Source organism: Rhineura floridana, chromosome 11 (genome assembly GCF_030035675.1).
Source record: "Rhineura floridana isolate rRhiFlo1 chromosome 11, rRhiFlo1.hap2, whole genome shotgun sequence".
NCBI classification, from domain to species: domain Eukaryota; kingdom Metazoa; phylum Chordata; class Lepidosauria; order Squamata; family Rhineuridae; genus Rhineura; species Rhineura floridana.
This window is the reverse complement of record NC_084490.1, coordinates 70,097,053-70,121,933: the sequence shown is the minus strand read 5'-3', so window position 1 is coordinate 70,121,933 and position 24,881 is coordinate 70,097,053. Positions and strand designations below refer to the sequence as shown.

The 24,881-nt window shown below is 41.6% G+C and overlaps 1 protein-coding gene across 4 annotated transcripts in view; it reads left to right on the top strand.

Moving 5' to 3' along the window:
- The window catches only part of DDC (dopa decarboxylase), a 208,367-nt gene that overhangs the window by 177,725 nt on the left and 5,761 nt on the right, over positions 1 to 24,881 (top strand). For all 4 annotated transcript variants that reach the window (XM_061589210.1, XM_061589212.1, XM_061589211.1 and 1 more), the window contains 3 exons: positions 303 to 322; positions 611 to 709; positions 18,080 to 18,181. In XM_061589210.1, the coding sequence (XP_061445194.1) occupies positions 303 to 322; positions 611 to 709; positions 18,080 to 18,181 (221 nt within the window). The remainder of the gene's footprint in view (positions 1 to 302; positions 323 to 610; positions 710 to 18,079; positions 18,182 to 24,881) is intronic.

Sequence of the window (24,881 nt, the reverse complement as noted above, 5' to 3'; positions counted from 1 at the left end):
CAGCAGAATATACCAGCAGAAGTCTGGAGAAGAGATCCACCTTTTCGATTTCAATTTGCTGTAGAGTAAACTGTGTTAAGATTGTTTCCAATGGCACTGGAGACCTTGGAAGTCTTATAAAATTGGGAAAAGTGCTGATATGTTGGCATTGCAAATAAAGAGAAAGGAGATTTTAAACATTTGTGGTGGGAATGCAGGAAAGCAAGAACTTTCTGATCTATGGTTGCTATTGTCTTAAAGAGATCTATAGTAGTGAATGTATGTTTTTATATTATTACATTATATTTTTTCCCCAAATGCAGGACTTATTACAGATTATAGGGTAAGTACAGATTTTCCTTCTAGAACATCAATTCACACCTCACAATATTTTTACTTTTCATTCATGTCAAAATAATTCATAAGAGAGAGACTGGGTTTCATATCCACATGTCTGAATGCTGCTTCTTAAGAACTCTGGAATCTGGCACATTCGGTTTCTTGACCATTTTTGTCACAATTTGTCTAATCCTCCTGGTTAATGAGGAGTATGAAAGTGTTTAAGCGGTTTCTTCTTCTGAGGCAGATTCTGTTCTGTATCAAAAGTAATTTTCCTTGGTCTTGCCTCCAGCACTGGCAGATTCCTTTAGGCCGGCGATTCCGTTCCTTGAAAATGTGGTTTGTGTTTCGAATGTATGGTGTGAAAGGACTACAAGAGTACATCCGCAAGGTGAACATATTTTATTTTATCATTGAATATTCAGAAAGGATGAGAAAAGATGAAAGAGTTTTACACTCAGATAGGCTTGTGGGGGTGTCAAATAATACGATATTTTCTTAAATTATATCACAATATCTTCATGCAGGGCTGAACAATTTGTGACCTATCAAATGTAATGACACCCATTACACACTTGATAGAACCTGCAGCCCGGCCTGATTTTTTTTTTAGTGGTGACTGTCAAACACCTGGCTGATGATATGCTGCATTTGACATGGTGGGTAGTGATAGGTGAGAATTCTGCTAAAATTGAACTTATTTATTTATTTATTTATTATTTGATTTATATCCTGCCCTTCCTCCCGGCAGGAGCCCAGGGCAGCACCAGACTTCCCGATATTTTGCAGGTTTGCTAACCATTGTGAATGCTGCAAGTTTCCCTGGTTTTTCCCTGCTGTGAAACTGAGCAGCCTGCCTCTTTGCTTTGCTGACACTAAATTGACAAGCCTATGTCTTTGCTTTGCTAACATAAAATTGACCAACATGTGTCTTTGCTTTGCTAACATGAAACTGAAAACCCTGTGTCTTAGCTTTGCTCACTCTCTGTCTTTGCTTTGCTCAGGATACAATGATTTGCCTGTGTCTGTGCTTTGCTAACATGAAATTGATGAGCCTTTATCTTTGCTTTATATTAAAGCAATCTCTTGCTTTCACCCAGGGCTGGGGGGAAGGATCCAGTACTATTTTGGAGTAGGGGGAGGGAGGATTGGGTGGGTGGGCACTGGGCAGGGCACTGGACAGAGGGAAAGGCACTTTCCTTTACTTTCACAAAGGAAAACATTGTTAATAATATTATTTTCGGGAGAGAAAAAATCAGAACGGTAAAAGCAAAGGATAATGGAAAAATAATTACCCCAAAATGGGTCACTGATCTGCTTGCCAATGCCACCTCTGCCAGCGAGCACCTTGGGCATTGCTGCTGCTGCTGCTTCCGCTGGTTGCCAGGCAACTCGTGCTGCTGCCACCACCGTTACCGGGTGCCATGAGTGAGTGGCAGTACCACTGCTGCCCTGCCTCACTATGTCATGCTACACATGAATGCTTCTGCGCAGGCTTGCACCTGCATATAGAACCTTGTACTGTTCTTACTACAAGAATATATTCTTGTACTTACATAACTATATATAGGAAGATAATTTCAACAACAATAACAAAAGTCAAGCTTCTTGCTTTATCTAAACATACTGGGGATGATCGCGCAAAGTGATTTATATATGCATTAGCAACAGTAGGTTGCACTTGTTTTTTTCAGCCTGCTAGGTTTAAGAAGCCCTTGGGCAAGGTGCCTCCAAGGGGCTGCCCATTTCATGCTGCTGTGCTGCCTCTACTTCTGCTGCCCTGTTTTCTCCCCCTACCCCTGTTGCTCTGCTGTCTTGTCTTGCCCCAACTTACCAGGTGGTGTGGGGAGGGGTATCTTTAAAAACAATGTGTCTGTAGGCCTGCTATTCAGCTATGTGCTGTCTAAGCTTTTGCATATGTGGAAGTGGTGTGTGGGAAGTGGCTTAGGGAGAATATCTACAATTATGCCCCCTGTTGGGGAATACTCCATTTCAATAAGGTCTTGTTTGTGCATGTTATGCAACAGGCGATGCTTCACATCAATGTGTTTAGTATGTGCACTGATTCTTATGTGCTGTGAGACCTTTATGTACCTTTGGTTGTCTTCCAGCATATGGGCTTTGGTTCATCCATTCCTAGATTTTCCAATAACTGACATAGCCATTTCAGTTCATGGCATACTGGAGTGGCTAACACATTCCATGAAGCTGCCACTGCATCTTGCTTTTTACTATCTAACTGTTACACCTCCATAGAAGAACAAGTTCCTGCTGGTTTACTGTTCTCATGTCCCTTTAAATAATTTGTGTGGCCACTGGATTTGGCATCTCTGAGTCCTAGGTACTTCAATAACTCATAGAGCTTTTGTCTCTGGCCAAGGAGATAGCTTCCATCTTTCTCTCTTTCTATTAAAATCCTGAAGTAACGGGTGATGTCTCCCAGTTGCTTCCTCTCAATTCAAGTGATGCATTATTAGTTTCATCCTCATAACTCAAAAGTAGATCTTCAACATAAATGAGTATATGTCCATCTGCAAGTTCTGTATCATTCACAGAGACAGGCCTCAGCTTGATCTTGTTTGAAACCTTCTCTGATGAGCATCTGATTCAGTTTTTCATTTTGTGCTCTTGCTGCCTGTTAATCCATATATACTTTTCTGAAGTTTGCACACAAGTGCAAGAAATTTCTGACTTGTGTTGGAGATAACTTTCTCCTATAGAAAGTAGAGGAAGCAACCAAAAGATCAGCTATCCTGGACTTGGTTCTAACCAATAGAGATTATTTGGTAGATGAAGTGGCAGTTATGGGAACTCTAGGGGAAAGTGACCACACCATACTTGAATTCTTGATTTTAACAGAAGCAAAAGCTGAGAGTAGCCATATGCGTACCCTGGACTTCAGGAAAGGTGATTTTAATAAACTCAGAACAATTGTAAGTACAGTTCCATGGCAAGCCATCCCAATGAGAAAAGGAGTCCAAGCTGAGTGGGAGTTTCTAAATAAGGAAATTCTAAAAGCTCAATGGCAAGCAATTCCAACAAGGGAAAAAGGGGGGGAACAGCAGAAGAAGCCAATGTGGCTTCACAAAAAGCTTAGAGATTACCTGAAAACAAAAAAGGATACATATAAGAAGTGGAAAGAAGGCCAGGCCACAAAGGAAGAGTACAGGCAGGTATCATGGAATTGCCAGGATAGTGTCAGGAAGGCTAAAGCTGAGAATGAGCTGAGGCTAGCGAGGGATGCTAAAAGCAACAAAAAATGCTTTCTTTAGGTACGTCTCTAGTAAAAGACAGAGAAAAGAAATGGTGGCACAGCTACTCAATGAGGATGGCAAAATGATGACAAAGAAAAGACAGAAGTGCTCAATTCCTACTTTGGCTTAGTCTTCTCCCAAAAAAGGGCCTATGACCCTCCCGGGAAACATGAAGTAGAAGAGGCAGAATTGGAGCTTGAGACTGATAGACAAATGATCAAGGAATATGTAATCACTTTGAATGAGTTCAAATCGGCAGGGCCTGATAAACTGCATCCTAGAGTATTGAAGGAACTGGCTGAAGAACTCTCAGAACCGCTCTCTGTTATCTTTGCGAAATCATGGAACACTGGTTAAGTGCTGGATGACTGGAGGAGAGCTAATGTTGTCCCTATCTTCAAAAAGAAGGAACTACAAACCAGTCAGCCTAACATCAATCCCTGGAAAAACTGGAGCAGATTATAAAGCAGTCAATATGGAAGCACCTTGAAAACAATGCAGTGATTACTAGGAGCCAACATGGATTTATGAAGAACAAATCCTGCCAAACTAATCTTACCTTGTTTTTTGATCAGGTAACCTCCCTTGTAGACTCTGGGAATGCTGTGGACATAATATATTTCGACTTCAGCAAAGCTTTTGACAAAGTGCCCCATGATATTCTGATTAACAAGTTAGCTAAATGAGGGCTGGATGGAACAACTTTCAGGTGGATCCACAGCTGGCTCTAGAATAGTACTCAAAGAATGCTTATCAATGGTTCCTTCTCAAACTGGGTGGAAGTAATGAGTGGTGTATCACAGGGCTCAGTCCTGGGTCCAGTGCTCTTCAACATTTTTATTAACGACTTGGAGGAGGAGATACAGAGCATGTTTATCAAATTTGCAGATGATACAAAATTGGGGGCACATCTAATACCGTGGAAGACAGAAACAAAATTCAAAGGTACCTTGATAGGCTGGAGCATTGGGCCAAAAACAACTGAATGAAATTCAACAGGGATACACCTAGGAACAGGTTCTACACCTAGGAAAAAGAAACCAAATGCAGAGTTATCAGATGGGGGATACTTGGCTCAGCAATACATGTGAGAAGGATCTTGGAATTGTTGTTGATCACAAGCTGAATATGAGCCAACAGTGTGATGTGGCTGCAAAAAAGGCAAATGCTATTTTAGACCGCATTAACAGAAGTATAGTTTCCAAATCACATGAAGTATTAGTTCTCCTCTATTCAGCACTGGTTAGGCCTCAACTTGAGTACTGGATCCAGTTCTGGTCTCGGCACTTCAAGAAGGATGCAGACAAACTGGAACAGGTTCAGAGGAGGGCAACAAGGATGATCAGGGGACTGGAAACCAAGCCCTATGAGGAGAGGCTGAAAGAATTGGGCATGTTTAGCCTGGAGAATAGAAGACTGTGGCGAGATAAGATAGCACTCTTCAAGTACATGAAAAGTTGCCACACAGAGGAGGGCTGGGATCTCTTCTTGACCGTCCCAGAGTGCAGGACATGGAATAATGGGCTAAAGTTGCAGGAAGCCAGATTTCAACTGAACATCAGGAAAAACTTCCTAACTGTTAGAGCCCTACAACAATGGAACCAATTACCTAGAGAGGTAGTGGGCTCTCCGACACTGGAGGTATTCAAGAGGCAGCTGGACAGCCATCTGTCGGGAATGCTTTGATTTGGATTCCTGCATTGAGCAGGGGGTTGGACTTGATGACCTTATAGGCCCCTTCCAACTCTGCTATTCTCTGATTCTAAATGGTTTGTCTCCTGATTTCTCAAACCCAGGAGGTTGCTCCATGTAGATTTACTCCTTAATTTCTCTGTGTAGAGAAGCAATCTTTACATCTAAGTGTTCAACATGCATCAGTGTTTCATTGTAATCCTCTCCACATTTCTGGGAATAGCCCTTGGCTACTAGTCTGGTTTCTATCTCTGGATCTCCCCTTCTTAATTTTGCTTTGCTTTGAAGACCCATTTGCATCCCACAGGCCTTTTGTTTTCTGGTAGTTCTGTGAGTGTCTGATTTTTGTGCAGAGCCTCTATTGCCTCTTGTGCAGCTTTTCTCTACTCACTAGCTTCTGTTGTGGGTATTATTTCAATTTCTTCCCATATTGAGTGTTCTCATAGCACTGCTGCCCTTTGCAAGGTGGGGCAGTCATGTAGCTGGTGTGCCTTTGTTCAGTCAGGATGGACATCTGAATTTGGTTCAGGAGCTTCATTGGCTTGTGTGGCGACTTCCAGCTCTGCCTGTTCCACATCCCCTTCTGCTCTTGCATGATCTTGCATCTCTCCACTGTCGGCTGGTGATGGAGGTGGGTAACCTTTGGCTTTGCATACTGGTTGGTATGTCATTTTGATTCTTTTACTGCAGGTTCCATCTGTTGGATACTCTACAGCAGCATGGTTTGTGTTAGTTCTCTCACTTTCACCAAAGTACATAGCACTGCTCATTGTGATTTTTCCTGGTCTTGGATCCAATATTCTGTAGCCTTTGCTTCCTGAAGCATAGCTGACCATTATTTCTTCTGCAGCTCTGCTATGCAGTTTCATCCTCTTTTCTTTTGGTGCATGCGCATAGGCCTTGGATTCAAACACTCTGATGTGCTTCATGGTTGGCTTTCGTCTGTGCCACAGTTCAAACCAGAACTTAGAAGATTACTTTTAAAAAGTAATATATTACAGTTACAATTACATGGCCCAAAAAAGTAGTAATTACCGTTACAATTACAATTGGTCTGCAAGTAACTGATTACTTTACTTTTTCTCAAAAGTAATCACTACAGTTACATTTCAGTTACTTTTTTTTAAAAAAATGCCTACAAGGTGCTGGCCTTGGCTGCTGCACATCTAAGTAGCCTAAAACAACATTAGGCACACACACACACAGAGGGTAGTAGAATAGTGTGAAGTGTGCCCCCATCTCCTCCCTGTCTTGCAAGATCCCCCCAGTCAGAGTGGAAGTAAGCAGGTTGATAGCACAATTTAAAAAGATCCTATTTGCATAATTTTTGCTCACTGAATAACCCTGCCTGGGCCAGTCTAACCTAGCAGGGTTGTTGTGAGAATAAAATGAAGGGGGGGAGCCATGTACAATGAATTGAGGTAGGATTTGAAGATGATGATCATAGAATCATAGAATCAGAGTTGGAAGGGGCCTACACTTGTACAAGCTTGTACTTTAGTTCAGTGCAATGTGTGAACAAGCTTTAAAAGTTATTGTTTTACATGGCAAACAAGACCAATGAATGGCTTTTAATCTAGGACAAGCTTCCCCAACCTGGTGTCTTCCGAATGTCATTGGACTCCCAACTCCCATCAGTCCCAGAGAAAGCATGATCAATGGTCAGGGATGATAGCAGTTAGAATTCCAAAATGCTCTACTCTTTTCTGTCTCCCCTGTGGGATGCTATAAACTCACTTTGACAGCCAACCCAGTCTCGAGCTTATGAGCTCATAAACGCAAATAAATGGAGGTGGAAGCTCTGGGAGGGGAGAGGCAGTTACAGAGCAACTCAATTCAGGCGGGAAATTTGAACAAAGTCTTGGATTCTGTGACCTTTGCAGCCTCCCAGAGCCTGTGGGGCTCCTCTCTCGACAAGGATGCTCAAAGGTGCCGGCTGCACTCTGAACGAGGAAAAGATCCATGCCCATGTGGTGCGGGGTCAGGTGGTGACATGCCTGCGGGAACAGCATGCCTGGCGCTGGTCCTGAGTACCACTCACCTTGCCCTCCCCATGCCTCTTGTTCTTATCTCCTCGGCTGGGGGGCGAGGCAGCAGGCATGAGGGGGAAAGCCGCAAGGAGGCTCATGCACACACACACCATCATCACTCACCTTAGCTCTTCACCTCCATTCTGCTGCTTACCCTCTGGCACGGTCTGGCTCTCCACTTCCTCCCTCATGCCTCCTAACACAGAGCATGAGGGAAGAGCTACACTGCGCAGAAGCGCAGTGCGAGGCAAATGTCTTTTGTCCACCAATCACAGGAGCAGAAGGCTTCCCCTGCTCCCCCCTCCTAAGTAACATCCAAAAGAAACGTCGGAAAAGTTATTGTTACTGCTAAAATGTAAGGAAATTGCTAGTCGTTCTGTTACTAGCAAAATGTAATGAAGTTACCCACTCGTTACTTAAAATTGTAATGAATTACAAGTAACTTGTTATTTCTAACGAGTTACTTCCAAGCTCTGGTTCAAACAGAGTCCTGTCTTTTGCCTTGGTTGGTAGTCGGTTCTGCAAGAAAGTAGCTGTCATCACAGCCTCTCTCCAGTATTGGTTGGGTAGCCTAGAGTTCAACAATATGCATTTTACCATGTCCATCTGTTCTTTCTGCAATCCTGTTCTGTTGAGACATGTAAGGTATTGTGTGTCTGTATGCTATATCCTGCTCTCTTAGCTATGCTTGGGTGTGGTGTGACATGCTTACCATTGACTGTCTGAAGAGCTTGAAGTTTCCTGCCCGAAGCTCACACAATATATGAAATAATCATCTCAAAGTAAATGGTTTCCTGCTTTAGAAGTTGTCTGAATGGGTCCACATAGGTCAGTGTGTACCAGTTGGAGTGGCTTTCTTGAGTGCCTTTCACTCTGAGAATGGACAGCCTTGTGCCCTTCCCCTTTGTGCAGTTCACGCATCTGGCTTTGCTCCTATTGCACACCTTTATTCTTATGCCTTTGGTTAGATTCTTTCTAGATCAAGTATGACATTCAGATCATAATGTCCAAAAGTCTGTTAGGACCATTTTAAAATCTGGGTTTGCCTTTGCATCCACAGCCAAAACAGAAGAAGAGTCCTGTGGTAAAGATGCCAGCAACATTGCAATTTTCTGTTCATTATCAAGTCTCCCTCCTGAGGCATGCAATGTATCCAAAAGTTCCAACAACTTTTCCACATGTTGTAAAGGGCAACTTCCCTCCTTTAATTGAGTAGAAAACAACTCTTTATAAATCTGGATACTATATTGCATTCTAATTTTCTGATACAGATTTTTTAAGATTAACAGCATCTCCTAGCAGTCCTTTCATTCTTTGCATATATTAGCTGAGAGTCAGCCAAACATTGAATTAATAGAGTTTTTGCCTTATGGTTTTTTTACTCTCATCCTGCAATGTTCTCAGCTCCTTGTGTGGGTCTTTCAGTCTCTATGACTTCCAGGAGTCCATCATCCAACTGGTCTGAACTATACCAGTCTAAGCTGGTCTGGAAATTTTCAGGTTGGAGTTTCTGGATCAAAGCTTGTCCTGAAAGAGGCAGTGATCTGACTGCTCCTGAAAAATCCCACGAAGAAGAGTGCAGAGGAATTCTGCCTCTGCCGCCACCGCAAGAACAGCAGGCAGAAGAATATGCGATTATTTCAAGAAATTCAAGAGTGAAACTCAGGAAGGCTCACTGCTTGTTCAGCGCCCGCCTTCTATGCGCGTGCACGGACACCACACAAGTCCTCCCCTCGCATGTTCCTTCCATGGTCCGTTGGTAGCCCTGGTGGATTGGGGTGTGTGGGTGGAGGAGGTGATGGTGCTGAGGTGAATCCTTCCGTTCCTGGAACCGCCTCAAACGAGGAGGAGGGGCAGCAACAGTGGAGCAGGAACAGCAGCACGCTGTCCTTTGCTGCTTCCGTCATCATGGCTCCCCTGTGCAGCAGCCTGGCCTGCTGGAGATGCAGGTGAGAAACCAGCCGACTACTCCTTTCCCTCTCTTTTTTCCGCTTAGGTTTGAAATTGCTACTGAGAGGTTCCCAAATTAGAAGGGTGTGGAGGGAAGGCTTGCGGGAGACTGCCCCACACATTTCTCCTCCCCCCCACTAGTGATATGCAGGGCTTTCTCCCAGGGTTGCTAACATTGGGAGGGGGCGGAAGCAGTAGGTGGAGGGGTCAGGGTGGGACGGTGTCTGGCCAAACCTGTGTCTGGTGGGGGGGCAAGGGGATGCCTGAGTGTGATGGAGTTAACAACTGTTCAGGCTGTCTCATGAAAAGGAGGGAGAGGACGGTGTGTTTCCCAACTTGCTTTGCTCAAGGAACCATCCCCTTCTTAAATTAATGGACAGCCCTTCCCCCTTTCGTTATTTGGATCCTGTTCTCATCTGGGGGCTTAACTCTATATATGGCCCAAATCTTTTAAAAAGCAACAACCTTGTACTGATCCACTATAGTTAAGGAGAATAGATGACCTTCAGGGTGTCCCGTGCCACCCCTCTGAGTAAGTGTGGTATTGATACATAAGGATCATAAAAATGTTCAGATACAAAGAGGTAATTTTTGGCTGGCTTATGGAAGATTGTGTGTGTGTGTGTACCTCTGTCACCCCCCCTTTGATAAAGAGATGTAAGGGATTTTATCTTTAGTTTCTATCCCTTGTTTTGCTTTTTTGTTAGCAAAATCGAAATATGGTAACACAGTGAGCCACTGTCACAGCATCCTTGAGGGGTGGGAGTCCCTGGGTATGGGTGTGGATGGGTGTGTTTTGGGAGCTCGTGTGTGTGTGTACATGTATGTGTATGTGTATGGGGTTGGTGCGTGAAGCCCCTAGTTACCTAGTAAGTTGACTATCCTTCAAATTTTGTTATAAGTTGTTTATATTCCGTAATCTGCCCTGGGACTTTCTGGTGAAGGGCAGATAATAAATATCATATTTGTTGTTGAGATGAACAAAAAATGACATTACTTAACACTTCATTATGTATTTTTTTCAATTAACAGATACTAAAATTACAACAATTAGCATGTGGGGGTCACAAAATTTTTTGAGTTTAAAAAGGGGGTCCCATACTCCTAAAGGTTGGGAACCACTGATCTACATGAAGTCCTCGGTAGCTTTCATCAGGAGATTTGGGTGAAGTATCAGCAGTACACTGATGATACCCAGCTCTATTTCTGTGTAACATCTGAATCGGGAGAGGCTGTGGAAGCCTGGTCCAGTGCCTGGACTCAGTGGTGGGCTGGATGAGGGCCAATAAACTGAGTCTGAATCCTAGCAAGATGGAGGCTCTGCAGATTGGTTGTTCCCAGTTCAGATAATTAGTCAGTTGCCTGCTTTGGATGGGTTGTAATAATAATAATAATAAATTTAATTTATGTGTCGCCTATCTGGCCAGTGGCCACTCTAGGCGACGTACATACAATAAATATAGCAGAATACAGTACAAAATACAGTGAAATAATATAAATTATAAAAGCAAACAATACATAATAGGAGGCATTTAAAACAGAAAGATATTAAGCCTCCCCAAAAGTCCTGAAAGCCTGCTGAAAAAGCCAGGTCTTTAAGGCCTTGCGGAACATATTCAGGGAAGAGATGTGCCGAAGATCTTGTGGGAGGGAGTTCCAGAGGGTGGGGGCCGCCACTGAAAAGGCCCTCTCTCTAGTGCCCGCCAACCTAGCTGCTTTGGTTGGCGGGACTAAGAGAAGGCCTTGTGTGGCCGATCTTGTCAGGCGGCATGATTGGTGGCGTTGTAGGCGCTCCTTTAGATAAACTGGGCCAAGACCGTGTAGGAATTTAAAGGTTAATACCAACACCTTGAATTGGGCCCGGAAAACAACTGGAAGCCAGTGTAGATCGAACAACACTGGCGTGATGTGGTCCCGGCGACGACTGTTTGTGAGTAATCGAGCCGCCGCATTCTGAATAAGTTGTAGTTTCCGGACCGTTTTCAAGGGTAACCCCACATAGAGCGCATTACAGTAATCTAATCGAGAGGTGACCAGGGCATGTACTACCAGTGGGAGCTGATGAACAGGAAGGTAGGGTTGCAGCCTACGTATAAGGTGTAGTTGGTACCAAGCTGTACTCCCTCTGAAAGCAGTCTGGGAGTGTTCCTGGATCCATCATTGGTCCCAGGTGATCTCAGTGGCTAGGAGTGCCTTTTATGAGCTTCAGCTGGTGAGACAGCTGTGGCCGTTTCTGGACTGGGATAGCCTGGCCACTGTTGTCCATTCACTTCCAGGCTGGATTACTGTAATGTGCTCTATGTGGGGCTACCCTTGAGGTTGGTCTAGAAGCTGCAGCTGGTGGAAAACGCAGCAGCGTGAATGCTCACTGGGATAGGATATTGCCAACATGTAACCCCACTGCTGAAAGAATTGCACTGGCTGCCCATTAGCTGCCAGGCCAAGTTCAAGATGCTGGTTTTGGTGTACAAAGCCCTATGCAGCTTGGGACCAGGATTCCTGAAAGATTGTCTTAGCCTTTATATACCCAGTTGATCACTGTGCTCTGCAGGTGAGGGCCTCCTGCAGATAACATCTTACCAGGAGGTCTTTTCTGCACAACATAGGAAGCAGACCTTTAGTGTTGTGGCACCTACCCTTTGGACTTCCCTCCCCTTAAATATTAAACAGGCGCCATCTCTGTTATCTTTTCGGCATGTAGTGAAGACCTTTCTGTTTCAACAAGCCTTTTAAGTAGAGACTTTATGCCAGTCTGCTCCTGTGTTGGAATTACTTTTTTGGATGTTTTTAAAGCTTTTTAAAAAAAGGTTTTTAAAGATGTTTTGTTTTAATATGTATTAAAGTCTTGTTTTTAAGATGTTTAGAGTGTTTTTCATGTTTTTGTTTGCCACCCTGGGCTTCTTCTGGGAGGAGGGGTGGGTTATACATTAAACAAACATCTTCGGGCTTAGGGCGGTATATAAATTAAATAAAATAAATAAATAAATAAATAAAATAATATGTGATGTGTATTCATAGGATTGGATCCAGTTATCTGCAGTTAGTTCCCATTGTAATCAATGGGACTTAACTCATGGCTCGCTTTCAGGGCATTTAAACATGAACTTACCAAATATGCACTTTTTGAAACAATATGCAAACTGAAACAGCCATTCTTTGAAACGGACACTTCTCTGAATTTCATAATGCAGTTCTCCAGCCAAAGTAATATGTATACAAATGCATATACTAGGGTAAAGTGTGAATAAAAATGAATATATGGGTGGAAAAAAAATACCAAAATGCATTATATTAGGGAAAATTGCTTGCAAAGATGTATATATTAGTCAAAGCTGCATACAAAAATATGTATGGAGAAATTCTCACTATTTTGATAAGGATTTTTTTTTAATTGTAAATTGTTGCTGAAATGTAATAAAACTGAATTTAAGATTGGTCAAATGTGAACACTGAGAGATTTGCCCATCTCTACTCATCACCCTCCCTGCTGAGTTCCTGGACAGCCATTTTAATAGTAGGCAGGCAGCAACACTGCTTTTGAATTTCATAGATCTATAGGCTTGTTACGCAAAAAGGCTGTTTACATCTGGAGGAAGCTTCAATAATCACCAGATGAGAAACCAGATATAAAACAACACCTTTATTGATTAATTACCTACATCTTTTGTAAAAGAGAGACAAAGCATTCGACTAACGCCAGAATCCTAGTCTGAAAGCGTAGCTCCACAGATTACATTGATATATGGCTTCCAAGTCCTCCTAAAACAGCCCCTCCCATCTTGTTAGCAACACTTTCTCAGTGAATTTCATTGTCTCTGCATTGAGCTAGCTTTCTAACCCTGAGCATTCTTCCGCTGTGTTCTTAACTCCTCCAGGCACAGCATATTCTTCGCTCAGTCCCTATTTTCTTGGAAGGTGTCCCGTTACATTGGTAAGCTAGCATTTTGAGCATCAAACAGCAACTAAGCAGTTTGGCCTTCTCAGGCACTTTTAGTATCCACAGAGGAATTTTGCTTTTCTGCTTCTAAGTTAATTCAGGTTAATCCATTTTCTGCTGTGTCATATTAACACTACACATACTATAGTTTCCAAACTATATATCTCATTTCATATCAGGCTGGATGAGGCTATAGATCTATAGGCCAGGGCATTGCTCTTTGGGCAGCCATCACAGATAGGGGCTGAGCTTGGCTCCAAATTGAAAGTGACACCAGCATTAACCACCACTAAAAGGCAATCCAGGACAGGCAGTAGTGCTGTTGCTACTGTGGCAGCAGTTGCAGCAGCAGGAAAAAACCCTGCATGTTCATGGCCATGGAGGGAAGTGTAGATGGGAGAGAAGCTGTTGGTAGCATTGTACTAGGGCTTCTTGAAGTCTGGTGCTGACCTGCTAACATTTCACATTGATTTCAAAGGGAATGAAGTGCAACTACTCTTTGGATCCATCCCATAACGTCTCATGTGAATCAGCCTAACCTTTACCTGATTTTTCTGTGAACAGATTGTGGTTTTTTTGCTTTGTCTCTGTGCCTATATGTATTACTGATACATTTTGTCCAATGTTAGGTCAGGATACAGTGGGCATGTGTGCTTAGCATGTGTTAAGGCTAAACAGTTTTACTGAGAATGTGAAGATTCTACAATAAGTATTTAGGCAGCAGTAGAATTTATAGGCTACATTATGATAAACACATAGAATTATGTTTATTCTGGCCTTTTGTAAATTATTCTGAACTCTGCTATAATATTAAAGTATTGCTCCATTAACAGCTGATAGAATGTGGCACCTAAATTCTTAAAATTCATACTCCAACTCCTCACGAAGATCCCCACACAATCCCTCTTAAAAATAAAATAAAATGTCTCCTTTGTAATACTAGTACTCTAGTAACTATTAGCCCCAGAAAGCTTGGGGATAGTTTCAATATTTTAAGTTTTTAAAAGGCAAAATATTTTTTGGGAACAAAGGGAACAAAATGGAATTGGCTTCTGTATGTATATGCATGGGATATAGGCTGTAAAGCATTTTGTTGCAACTACAGAGAAAGTACTTCAGTTCACAGCCTTTTATGGAATTTTAAACTCCAAAGCCCTTGGCGCCTCCCAGTGGTTTTATTAAATATTGTTCATTATTTGTTGTTAATATGCCTTCAAGTCAGTTATGACTGATGGTGACCCTATGAATCTTCTGGATATATTCATAGGGTTTTCATGGTAAGAGGTATTCATTATAGAGTTAATAAATAATAGGAGTTCTGATTTTAAAACCTCAGTGAACTATTTTTTCTGTTTAAAAAACCCTGCTGTAAATCCAAAGAAGCATTTTAATCTTGTTTCTACTTTGTAATTGAAGAACTATTAAATATTTGAACAGAGATGCTATGCAGAGGTTTGAGTAGCAATTTGGAATTTGCCAAACAAATTAATACAATAAGCCAAGTTAGTGTCTCAGTTCTAACTTTCTGAGGCAAATTAAATATTAAATTGTTAAATTGTTATTGTTAAATTGTTGCCATACTGAATGAAAACTGAGCTTCAGTATATTAATCTACTAAAAAGCCACATTGTACATAGTGTGGTGTAGTGGTTAAGGTGCTGGACTATGACCTGGGAGACCAGGGTTCAAATCTCCACACAGCCATGAAGCTCACTGGGTGACTTTGGGCCAGTCACTGCCTCTCAGCCTCAGAGGTTGGCATTAATACCGCTTACCATGAAATACCTCTGAATACCGCTTACCATGAAAACCCTATTCATAGGGTCACCATAAGTCAGGATTGACTTGAAGACCATCAATTTCCATTTCACATAGAGAATATATTTATAACATTCATTTAAATATTGACATATATGATATATATCATCCATAGACAGACAGGCATATATTTAAAAGGCAATTCATTTAATATCTTACATTTCCATGTTCATATACTGTACCGTAAAACTCTCCTGATTGCCTGTAAAAACCTTCAGAGTTCCTGCACTCTGGGGACCTTTTTTTGCCCTGCCCATTCCAAAGGATTCTGGAGCATCTTCTGTGCTCATAATTCAGTAGTCAACAGATTCTACTGAGACCTGTTGAATATAAGCATCATCCAGTGTAAAGTGAGATTCTGTTTACATATACTTCTTTACTGGCATTGCCACATAGGGCTGTTCTTGAAGCAGTCCTGACTCTTCCCTAATCTTCTATAGTGGCTGGGGTGGATTGTCTTCATAACAGATGGAGCAGGAGCCTTCCAGGCAGGGCTGAAAAGCCGACCATCCCATGCTGACAGTCACACGGTTTTTCTACTTAGAGACAAATGAAAGGGATCTCTTTGCCATACCTATACTTTTGGATTAGCATTGCAGAGTGTTGCAGAGAGCTAATTGGCCAGAGAACAGGAGATTGACAGAAATGCCTTCACAAACCTCTGTAAGTTCAACAAAGTATAAAATTGTATGGGTCAGGATAGAATGTGTGGCTTTGAGATATGGACAGATTTTTTTTTAAAGCTTGACATTCTCTTTGGAACAAACAATTCCAATGCCTCCATTGGACTTGCTGTAACTGTGACATCCAACTCTGCCCAAATCTGAGTGATTTTTTGCCCCTGAAGTGCCTCATGGGAGGGTGTCAGAGCAATGCTCTCTTGGCCAGATGATGAAAGCCCATTCACCACTTAGAAAAGTTCTGCTTGGCAATTACTGATGCAATGGTGGCGGCGAAGAAGGTTTTCTTTGCTGCTGCCATGCCCTATGTGGTAGGCTCAGTGATGCAACTTTGTCCATATTCAGTCATGTTTGGACCAAGATTTACCTCAGCTGTGCCCTAGCCACTGAACCTCCTGCTTCATTGCACACAGTCACTATGGTACCAAGGGGACCTACATTCTCCACAGTGATGGCAAGGGCACTCAGGAGCAATCGTGTAAATGGCTTTATTTATCTCACCATTCCACAATATGACAAGAGCCTTGAAAGGAATGCCATGCCAGCCAGAATATCTCCCTGAGCATTCAGGAATCCATCAGATTCCTTAAATCTCAGAGGGCAAACCATCTTAATGGCTCCCCACACACAGTCACACTTGCAGAGTGGAGTAACTACATTCAGCTCAAACCTCACCAGGGAATGGTCCACCCATGACTCACAGCAAGCCCCCTAGTCAATGGTTTGAAGGTATATCTGAATGTGGATGTGTTGGACCATTGAAATATTGAGACAACCCCACGGTTGTCATGGAGGCCATTTATGTTAACCTTGGTGTGGATATTGAAGTCCCCCAACACCGCCATGAAAGGACTCTCCAAAACCATATCTGAGATTACCTCTGTCAGCTCAGTTAGGGAGTTATAGTGCAGCAGGGAGGATGGTACATTAATACATCCCCGTTCTGTCTCTCTGGCTCAACACCACAAACAATTCCTCAATCCCAGACAGAGTGTGGATCGGTCTCCTGGTGAGGGAGATGGAATTGTTATGGATGACTGCAACTTCCTCTCCCTGCCCCCTGACCTGGAATGGTGCTGCAACAAGCACCCAGGCAAACACAGCTGGGTTAGCATAGGGCCACCAAGTTCATCCACCCAGGTCTCATTTATATATGCCATATCAGTCCCCTCATCTACAATTAAATTGTGGATGATGGATGTTTTATTTTGGCATTTAACACCACCGTCAGGTCATGGGAGCAGCTAACTGACATAGCCAGATTCTGAAATACAGCAGGTGAAGCACATGGACAAGCACTTTGATGTACCTTGCCCTCCTTCTCTCCTTTCTCCAACTCTGCATCTCCCCATAATAATGCATATAATATGCAAACATTGTTCATGCTAGTAAAACCAGTTTTGTTTTTGTTTTTAAAAAAAACCCTCATTGAGCTTAAGGAGTGAGGCTGGAATTTGGAAAAAAATCAGTGTGGAATCTGTGGATAAGCTTGACACGAGATTTTCAGAAAATCCCATTCTTAGTTTGGAGATTTTCTGCACACCTGTGGAAGCAGGCAGTCACATTTATTACCAAAGTGATACCTTTAATGTCTAATTTATCATGGTAGCTTAAAAGAAATGACAACATTCTGCTAGAAATATTTAATCTCTTGTCTCTAGCTGCTACCAGAAATGGCTGTCTGCCAGAGGGAGTTTCCCAACTAACTTCTTACAGGTTCAGGCTTCATGAAAAGTGCTCCACAGTAGCTTGGTTTGCAAAGCATGATTTATTTGACATATTCCCAGACTCTATAAAGTGTTTGTAAAATGCTTGATGAATGGGAACCACCAGTCTTTGTTCCAGGTTCAGTGGCTAGTCCCCACCTTCTCATCTGCAGTCTTTATTTCCCTAACACTTATTACTACTTGAAGGGATTACATCACAGAGAGAAAAATACATTTCATAGTGAGGTTTTTTGCTGTCAGGACATGTATAATTGTTTTTATGGTATAAGAGTGGAGAAGAAAGAGTAGCCTTTGACTGATCACCCATGGAGAGTAAGAATCACCTTCAAGTGAACAGATAGAGAAGTGTCTGTACATTCCAAAAGAGCTGATTCTTTTTTAAGTATCAGGCAGCTGATATGTCACCGGTATGTGTGGGCAGATTACTAGCAACAGCTTCAATGAACTAGGAACTTTTGTGGCTTTATGTGTAAGGGTGGGCTCTGTAATACTGCTATCTATTTTCTGTTATATGTGCTCCATTGTTTAGACATGTAATAGCCTCAGTGGAGGGTAGAGATAGGACTAGATAGCTAGAAAAAATATGACAGTCCTGCAATTCTGTTTCTTCTTTCTTTCTTTTTTTGGATGAACCCTGTTACATATATTAAGTAACTTCTCTTTATCATTTTAGCATGTTAGGCTAGCACATGAATTTAAGGACTTAGTGCTTCAGGATGATCGATTTGAGATCTGTGCTGATGTCATACTGGGACTGGTGTGCTTCCGACTAAAGGTAAAGTTGCAGTAATTTCCAGTTCTTATATTCTTTGTTATTTTTGACTATAGCTAACATTTTAAACTTAATCATAAGTCACAGTCAGAGTATTTAATTGAAAACAATGCAGACTAAAGCAGGTGCTTGGTTTGAATGATTTTCTATTATCATAGCCCTTCTATTAGAGGAATGTAAAGAATGTTGTTCACTTGACACAGGTATTCGGTCATTAATTAAATGTTTGGGTTTTTAAAATATGTTGTCCTTGTTATGTTTCTTATATTACATTTCCAAAAGCATCATGAGAAATTTCACTGTCCTTTTCAAAATTCCTTTTGCTTCTCTTGAAATTCCTTGCATGTATTGCTGGAGCAAGGACCTAAACATTCAGCTGATTTTAGGTGAACTTTGGTGGCTGCACAGTGGGGAGGAGAGCCTGGCTGGCAGTCCAGTGTTTGTGAGTTCAAATCCCTGCTTGTGTCAAGGGTCAGCTAAAGATCACCCCCACAGTGGCTCAGGGGTTACATGCCCTGCCACATGTGCAGCCGTGGGCAAGTTGCATCGTCCCAGTTGCCCCTCAGCTGGCAGTTGCAGACAAGGAAGTGGCTGGCTTGTGCAGCTGTGGCAAGCTGAGCAGGCCCTAGCCAGCTGGGGAGGACTAGCCTCAGAGGCAGGCAATGGGAAACCCCTGCTGAATACCGCTTACCATGAAAACCCTAAACACAGGGTCGCCATAAGTCGGGATCAACTTGAAGGCAGCCCATTCATTCATTTGGTGGCAGCACTTAACTATGAGCAATTGAAGCACCTGGTTGCTACATGAAACTGACATTAGTGATGTTTAAAATTTCTCCCTTGGCTGTGGGAAACAAATAGTTGGCAGTGATTGACCCTATTAGGTTTAATATCATTCTTCCAGTTCTCTTAAAGAAATAATCAGCTTTTTTAATACTGCTCATATGCTGCTTTGACAAGGACGACCAAAACCATACCCTTATTCACATTAACCCTCCAGATTGCTTTCTTTGACATTTGGAGAGATAAAATGGTGAGATATCAAGCTATCGTTAGCTTACCAAATGAGCAGATACAAAAAGAGATGTGCTAAGATTTATGGGGCTTGGTTAACCAGGGAAAAATAGTTTTTACAAAAAGCAAAGAAATTGAGAAAATTAACCTTTTGGTTCACCCTTGTTACAGAGTTTATCATTTGGGCACGCCTTTCCATCCAGTTTCAAGGAAAATATTTTTAAAAAAATACTTGTAAGCTTAGCTGACATTTATTTTTCAATGAAAAAGATATAACTCTCAGACGTCATACCCGATACATTATTGAGAATGTGAAAGCAGAACTACACATTGCAAGGAACATCAGGCTACCACTGAAAAAAGTAGCTCTATGTTGATTTTTTTATCTCCATGATTTCTAGTATAACTATTCCCGTGGCTTGATATAATTATGCTGGACATTTCCCCACTTCTATATCACATCATTTTCTGTTACTGATGATAGCAGGAAAATGAACACTGTAATGAATCAAGATATGTTAAGTTGAATGGGAGGGTGATTCAACACAGACCTGCCGTTTTGATGGCAGCCCCATGTTTCTTACAACTTGTTTCATTTTCCCCAGTCAATTCATTAAGCCAGTCCACAGACCTCACAATAACACTTATACAGCCACAAGAGTGTCTGTATACTATAGCCAGCATGGGTTTTTCACATTCCACAATGTTAAATTGAAAATACCCCCATGCCATTCTGATGCTTCCCATAAGCTCATTTCAAAACAAAACCTTACAAAACTTACAGTCCTGAACTCAGAAACGCTTGCTTAACAACCCTCTCAATTTTCATGGCGATACACAAAACAGTCAGAGAGAATAGAGAGTTCAAAGTCTAAAAAGAGAGGGAAAAAACCCAGAGCCCTTTTGGACTTCCCCCCCTGAGAGTTCTCATATTCTGTTGAAATTCATTAAAAATCAGTGATATTCACAGAGTACCTGTAATCCTAATACTGACCTTGCCCCATACTCTGACCTTCATCTTCTGCAGTTTAAAAGTTAAAAAAATGCCTGGCTGATTTTTAATTAATTTAATAAATTTTGGCTGTCAGCCTATGATAATGCAAGGCATGCTCAGTAAGAACCGTCAGAATTCTAAAAGCCTCTCAGCTGTCAAAATGCAAACACAATTTGGGTTGGCCTTTCTCAGTCCAATCCACTTCCTGTGTAGCTTGGAAGAATTTGGTAACATGTGCCTCTGAGCATATGGTGAGTGGTGGCAACACCTACACTCAGCTCAAATAATAGAAACAACACATGTGCTGATCTTGTTTTAGCAGGGAGGAAGCAACATTATTAAGACAGTTCAGATGGTCACTTTGAATATGTCTGATTTCCTTTGCAATTTTAGTGAAGTTTCCTATAGGAAATCATTTTCTTTTTTTCTATTTCTGTGAATATGTGAAGTACAGCAACACTTTGCAAAATTTACACTAAAAAAACTCCAAACATAATTGTGGAATAATGGCACCAACCTCTGCAGAATAGTCTCCAGTGGAGCTCAGGAGTGTCTCAATTTGCACAAGATAAAACAGTGGGAGGTGAAATATATTCTAGCAAAATTCTAGGTGTGCTCTATGTTTTTAATTGACCATGCCCACCTTGCCTTAAATGAAGTGGTTTAAACATAGCAGGCTGAAAACATGCATCCTCTTTTTTCCAACAGCTAGAGTCATTGCTGAAGGAGCAACATATTGTAATCAGTCTGATTACAATATCAAGTTTACATCAAACTGCAGTTTCAGATTCAACTGTTAATGCACCCAAAATAGAAATAGAACATAACCTCCAATTTGAAACACAAAAAATGCTGTCTTCACCATCATATGACATTGACCAATAAAAAGGCTTTGAAATTAATAAAAATAAATATGATACATATTTCTAGGATGAATGAGGGAAATAAAATTTTCTTGTTTAGATTCTCTGTAGAAACATTAGTAACACAGGAAAGAAGCAAGGTAAGAAGAACACCAACAAACATACAAAAATATAATCCTCCATCTTTGGGGATGGCAGGAGTTGCCACCACTCACCATATGCTCAGAGGCACATGTTACCAAATTCTTCCAAGCTACACAGCAAGTGGATTGGACTGTGAAAGACCAACCCAAATTGTGTTTGCATTTTGACAACTTTGTAGGGCAGTCCAATATCTCAGAGAGGAGTTCAGGTCTCCTGCTCCCCTGGTGCAATCACTATAGCTGCCCAATTTCCCTGCTTTTTAAAGTTTGATAGAAATAGCTGTGGGCTATAGGTATGTTCTTAAACCGCAAGGTTTTTTGCCTATTAGTGAATATGTTCGTTAACATACAAAATGGAAATGGACAGCCTTCAAGTCGATCCTGACTTATGGCAAAATAGGGTGTTCATGGTAAGTGGTTTCAGAGGTGGTTTACCATTGACTTCCTCTGAGGCTGAGAGACAGTGAATGGCCCAGTGAGCTTCATAGCTGCATTGGGATTCGAACCCTGGTCTCCCAGGTTGTAGTCCAACAAAAATGACAAAAAGATCAACTGACTGTATTGACAGATAAGAAAACATGCTTATATTTATTTCTATAAGAGTTTAGCTAGTGTCTTCATTGCTCTCAACAGCAATTTAGCTACAGTTTCTGTAATAATTTCATTTTTATCAGAGAAGAAAAGAAAAACTTAATATGCAGATGATCTTCCGGGACACAAAATGGTTACTGGATCAATCAACTCTTTCTGGAGATTTATTTATATGCCATGTTATATTTCAACAGAAATCTCTATATATCCCAACTAAAAATGAATACAATACAAATTCCACATTCAACGCCAAACCGCGCTAATACTAACACTGATGATAATGATAATAATAATTCTACATGTGTTTTAAATGTATGGTGTGGATGTGGGCAGAGTAACCTGCCAAATTTCAGACAGGTAGATCAAGGGGTTTCTGTGCTATCGCCTTTAAAGTTTGCTTTTTTCAAAAAAAACATTAAAAGTGAAATGGGCATAACTTTCTAGTTTTTTTCACATAGGTACTGAAGATATAGTAGCCCCTCAAGAGGGGATTAACCCTGCCAAATTTCAGATAGGTAGATTCAGGGGTTTTGAAAATTCAGAACGGCAGTAACATTTTTGTAAATGCAGTGAGTAATATACGTTACGCATGCAGGCAGCAATTAAAGAATTATAATAAGCACTGAAAGATAAATGAATAAGGTAGATTGACAGAGGATACAGCTTTAAATGCAAAACCTAACACTATTTAACTGAAGACTAATAGTATAAATAATTGAGACACAGACAAGAGGCACTTGTGTGTGCGTGTGTGTAGAATGGAGAAGGAACTAAGATGGATGGGGATGGAAAAGAACTGAGAGAAAACAAACAAGTAGAAATCCTAGGACAAGCATAACTAAGAAACAAACTTTTGTTGTAAAAGGCACTGGGAAAAAGGATTTGTAGAATCAGCATCCCTCCCCCCCCCAGCACTGTGATTGGAGAGTGTTGGGGAGATTCTAGCCCTAGATTTGAAGCTAGTGCTGTCAGTGAACAAACTCCAGCTCCCCTACCTCCCACCTTAGCATTTCCCTTATATGGTGTTTTGTTACCTGTTTTCCCTTTCATTTTGGAGATGGGTCATCTGACTTTGGTCACATTTTTTAAACTGTAAAGAATAGCAGGGTTGGGGGGGTAATGGGTTATTCACTTTGGATTGCTTTGGTAACGGGTTTGCCTTGGTCCAAACATGCTCACCACACCTCAGTATTCAGTCAAAGTGATGGCACAGCCCTAAGACAAACAGGGATGGGGGTAGCTTTATTTGGAGTAATTTGGGTAATTTTGTTGTAATCTGCAACATGGAGGGGCTTTTTGAAAATGGAGGATGAGAAGAGAGAGGTGCTGGTGCCCATTCACCTCCTGTTTGTTTTGCTGGCCTCGTAAGGGAGGCAATGAGCAGCTGATATGTCCATGGAGGAGTGTTTGGGAAGTGGGTGTGTGGGGGAGTGGTGAAAGAAGCAGAGTGGGGATCGAATTGTTGCATGTTGGAGTGAGGAAACACAGTGCAGAAGCATCATCAACTAGCATAATCATGACTATTACTCTGTCTCTTTTCTTTTTCTGCTCTTTTTGAGGTGGCAACCATTTTGTGTTAGGTCACTATTTTTTTAAATAGTGTAAACAGTGGTTCAATACTATATTGTATACTATTGTACTAAGAAGGGTGTGAGCTGAGGCCTGCAGGCCCACTGTGTTTGTGCTTCTGTGGCTTCTTTTCTTGTTCTTATTTTTTAAATGTCCCCCACTCCAAATAAAGCTTTGTTGGCCTCTTTCAGAATACCTCTTGTATGGATTAGACTATGATGCTCCTTTGCATTAGTGCTGGCAAAGACTGATTTTGGAGAATTTTCTTCCACTCTATGTAGGCTTTAGTCATTAGGAGCTGATGACATTTGGCTCCATTTCTCCTTAACATCTGAAACAGGAGAGGTTGTGTGGGCCCTCGACCAGTGTCTGGATGCAGTGACGGACTGGATGAGGGAAAATAAATTAAGTTTGAATCCTAACAAGACAGAGGTTACTGTGGGCAAGTGGTTTCCATGTCTGAAGAACTGGCCAATTTTCATCCCTAGACTCCCCCTGAAGGAGCAGGTTTGCAGTCTGGGGATGCTTCTGGATTCAGCTTTGCCATTGGAGGCCCAGGTGGCCTCAGTTGCTAGAATTACCTTTTATCAGCTTCAGCTGGTGTGACACTGCAGCCATTCCTGTATTAGGATAGCTTAACTATGGTAGGCATTAGTGACTTCACGACTAGAATACTACAATGCACTCTACATGGGGCTCCCTTCGTGTTTGGTCTGGAAGCTACAGTTAGCGGAGAATGGTGCAGCATAATCGCTGACAGGAGTGAGACCCTACCAGCAAGTAGCACCCCTCCCTAGATATCTGAACTGGCTGTCAATTTATTAGCAGGCCAAAGTCAAGGTGTTACTATTAGTATATAAAGCCCTCAACAGCTTGGAACCAGTTTACTGGAAGGATTGCGTCAGTCCATATGTGCCCACTGGACTGCTTAGATTAGTAGAACTTGCACTACTACAAGTGCCACATAAAGTTTCTTCTGCACTTGCAAGAAATCAGTCCGTTCATGTGGTAGCACCCTTTGAACTCCCTGCGCATTGACATGAGGCAGGCAGTTTGGCTGTATTGTTTCAGCACCTGTTAAAAACATTTTCGTTCCAGCAAGCCTACCTAGGCATGTCATTTTTCTGTGTAAGTATAATTGTTTTAAAATTACTAATTTTATTTTAAAAAATATGTAATTTGTTTTTAATGTTCACTTTTATTGGTATTTTTAAATGAATATTTTATATTGTCTTTTGTAAACCACTTAGAGGTCTTTTGCTTGAGTAAGCATTAAATAATTTTTTAAATTTAATTCGATTTATTAATCGCCCATCTGGCTGGATTTACCAGCCACTCTGAGCGATGTACATAACAAAACATATAAAACAAGTGGTAGGGCTCCCAAATCGTCTCAGTGCCTGAGGGCACTGTTGAGTACTGTCATGAAGAGGAAAGCTGCTCACTGCACATTACTTTCGTTAAATAAAATAAATGTTGGTGTGGCTTGCCCAAAATGGCCTCATGGGCCTAGTCAGACCTGCAGGTTG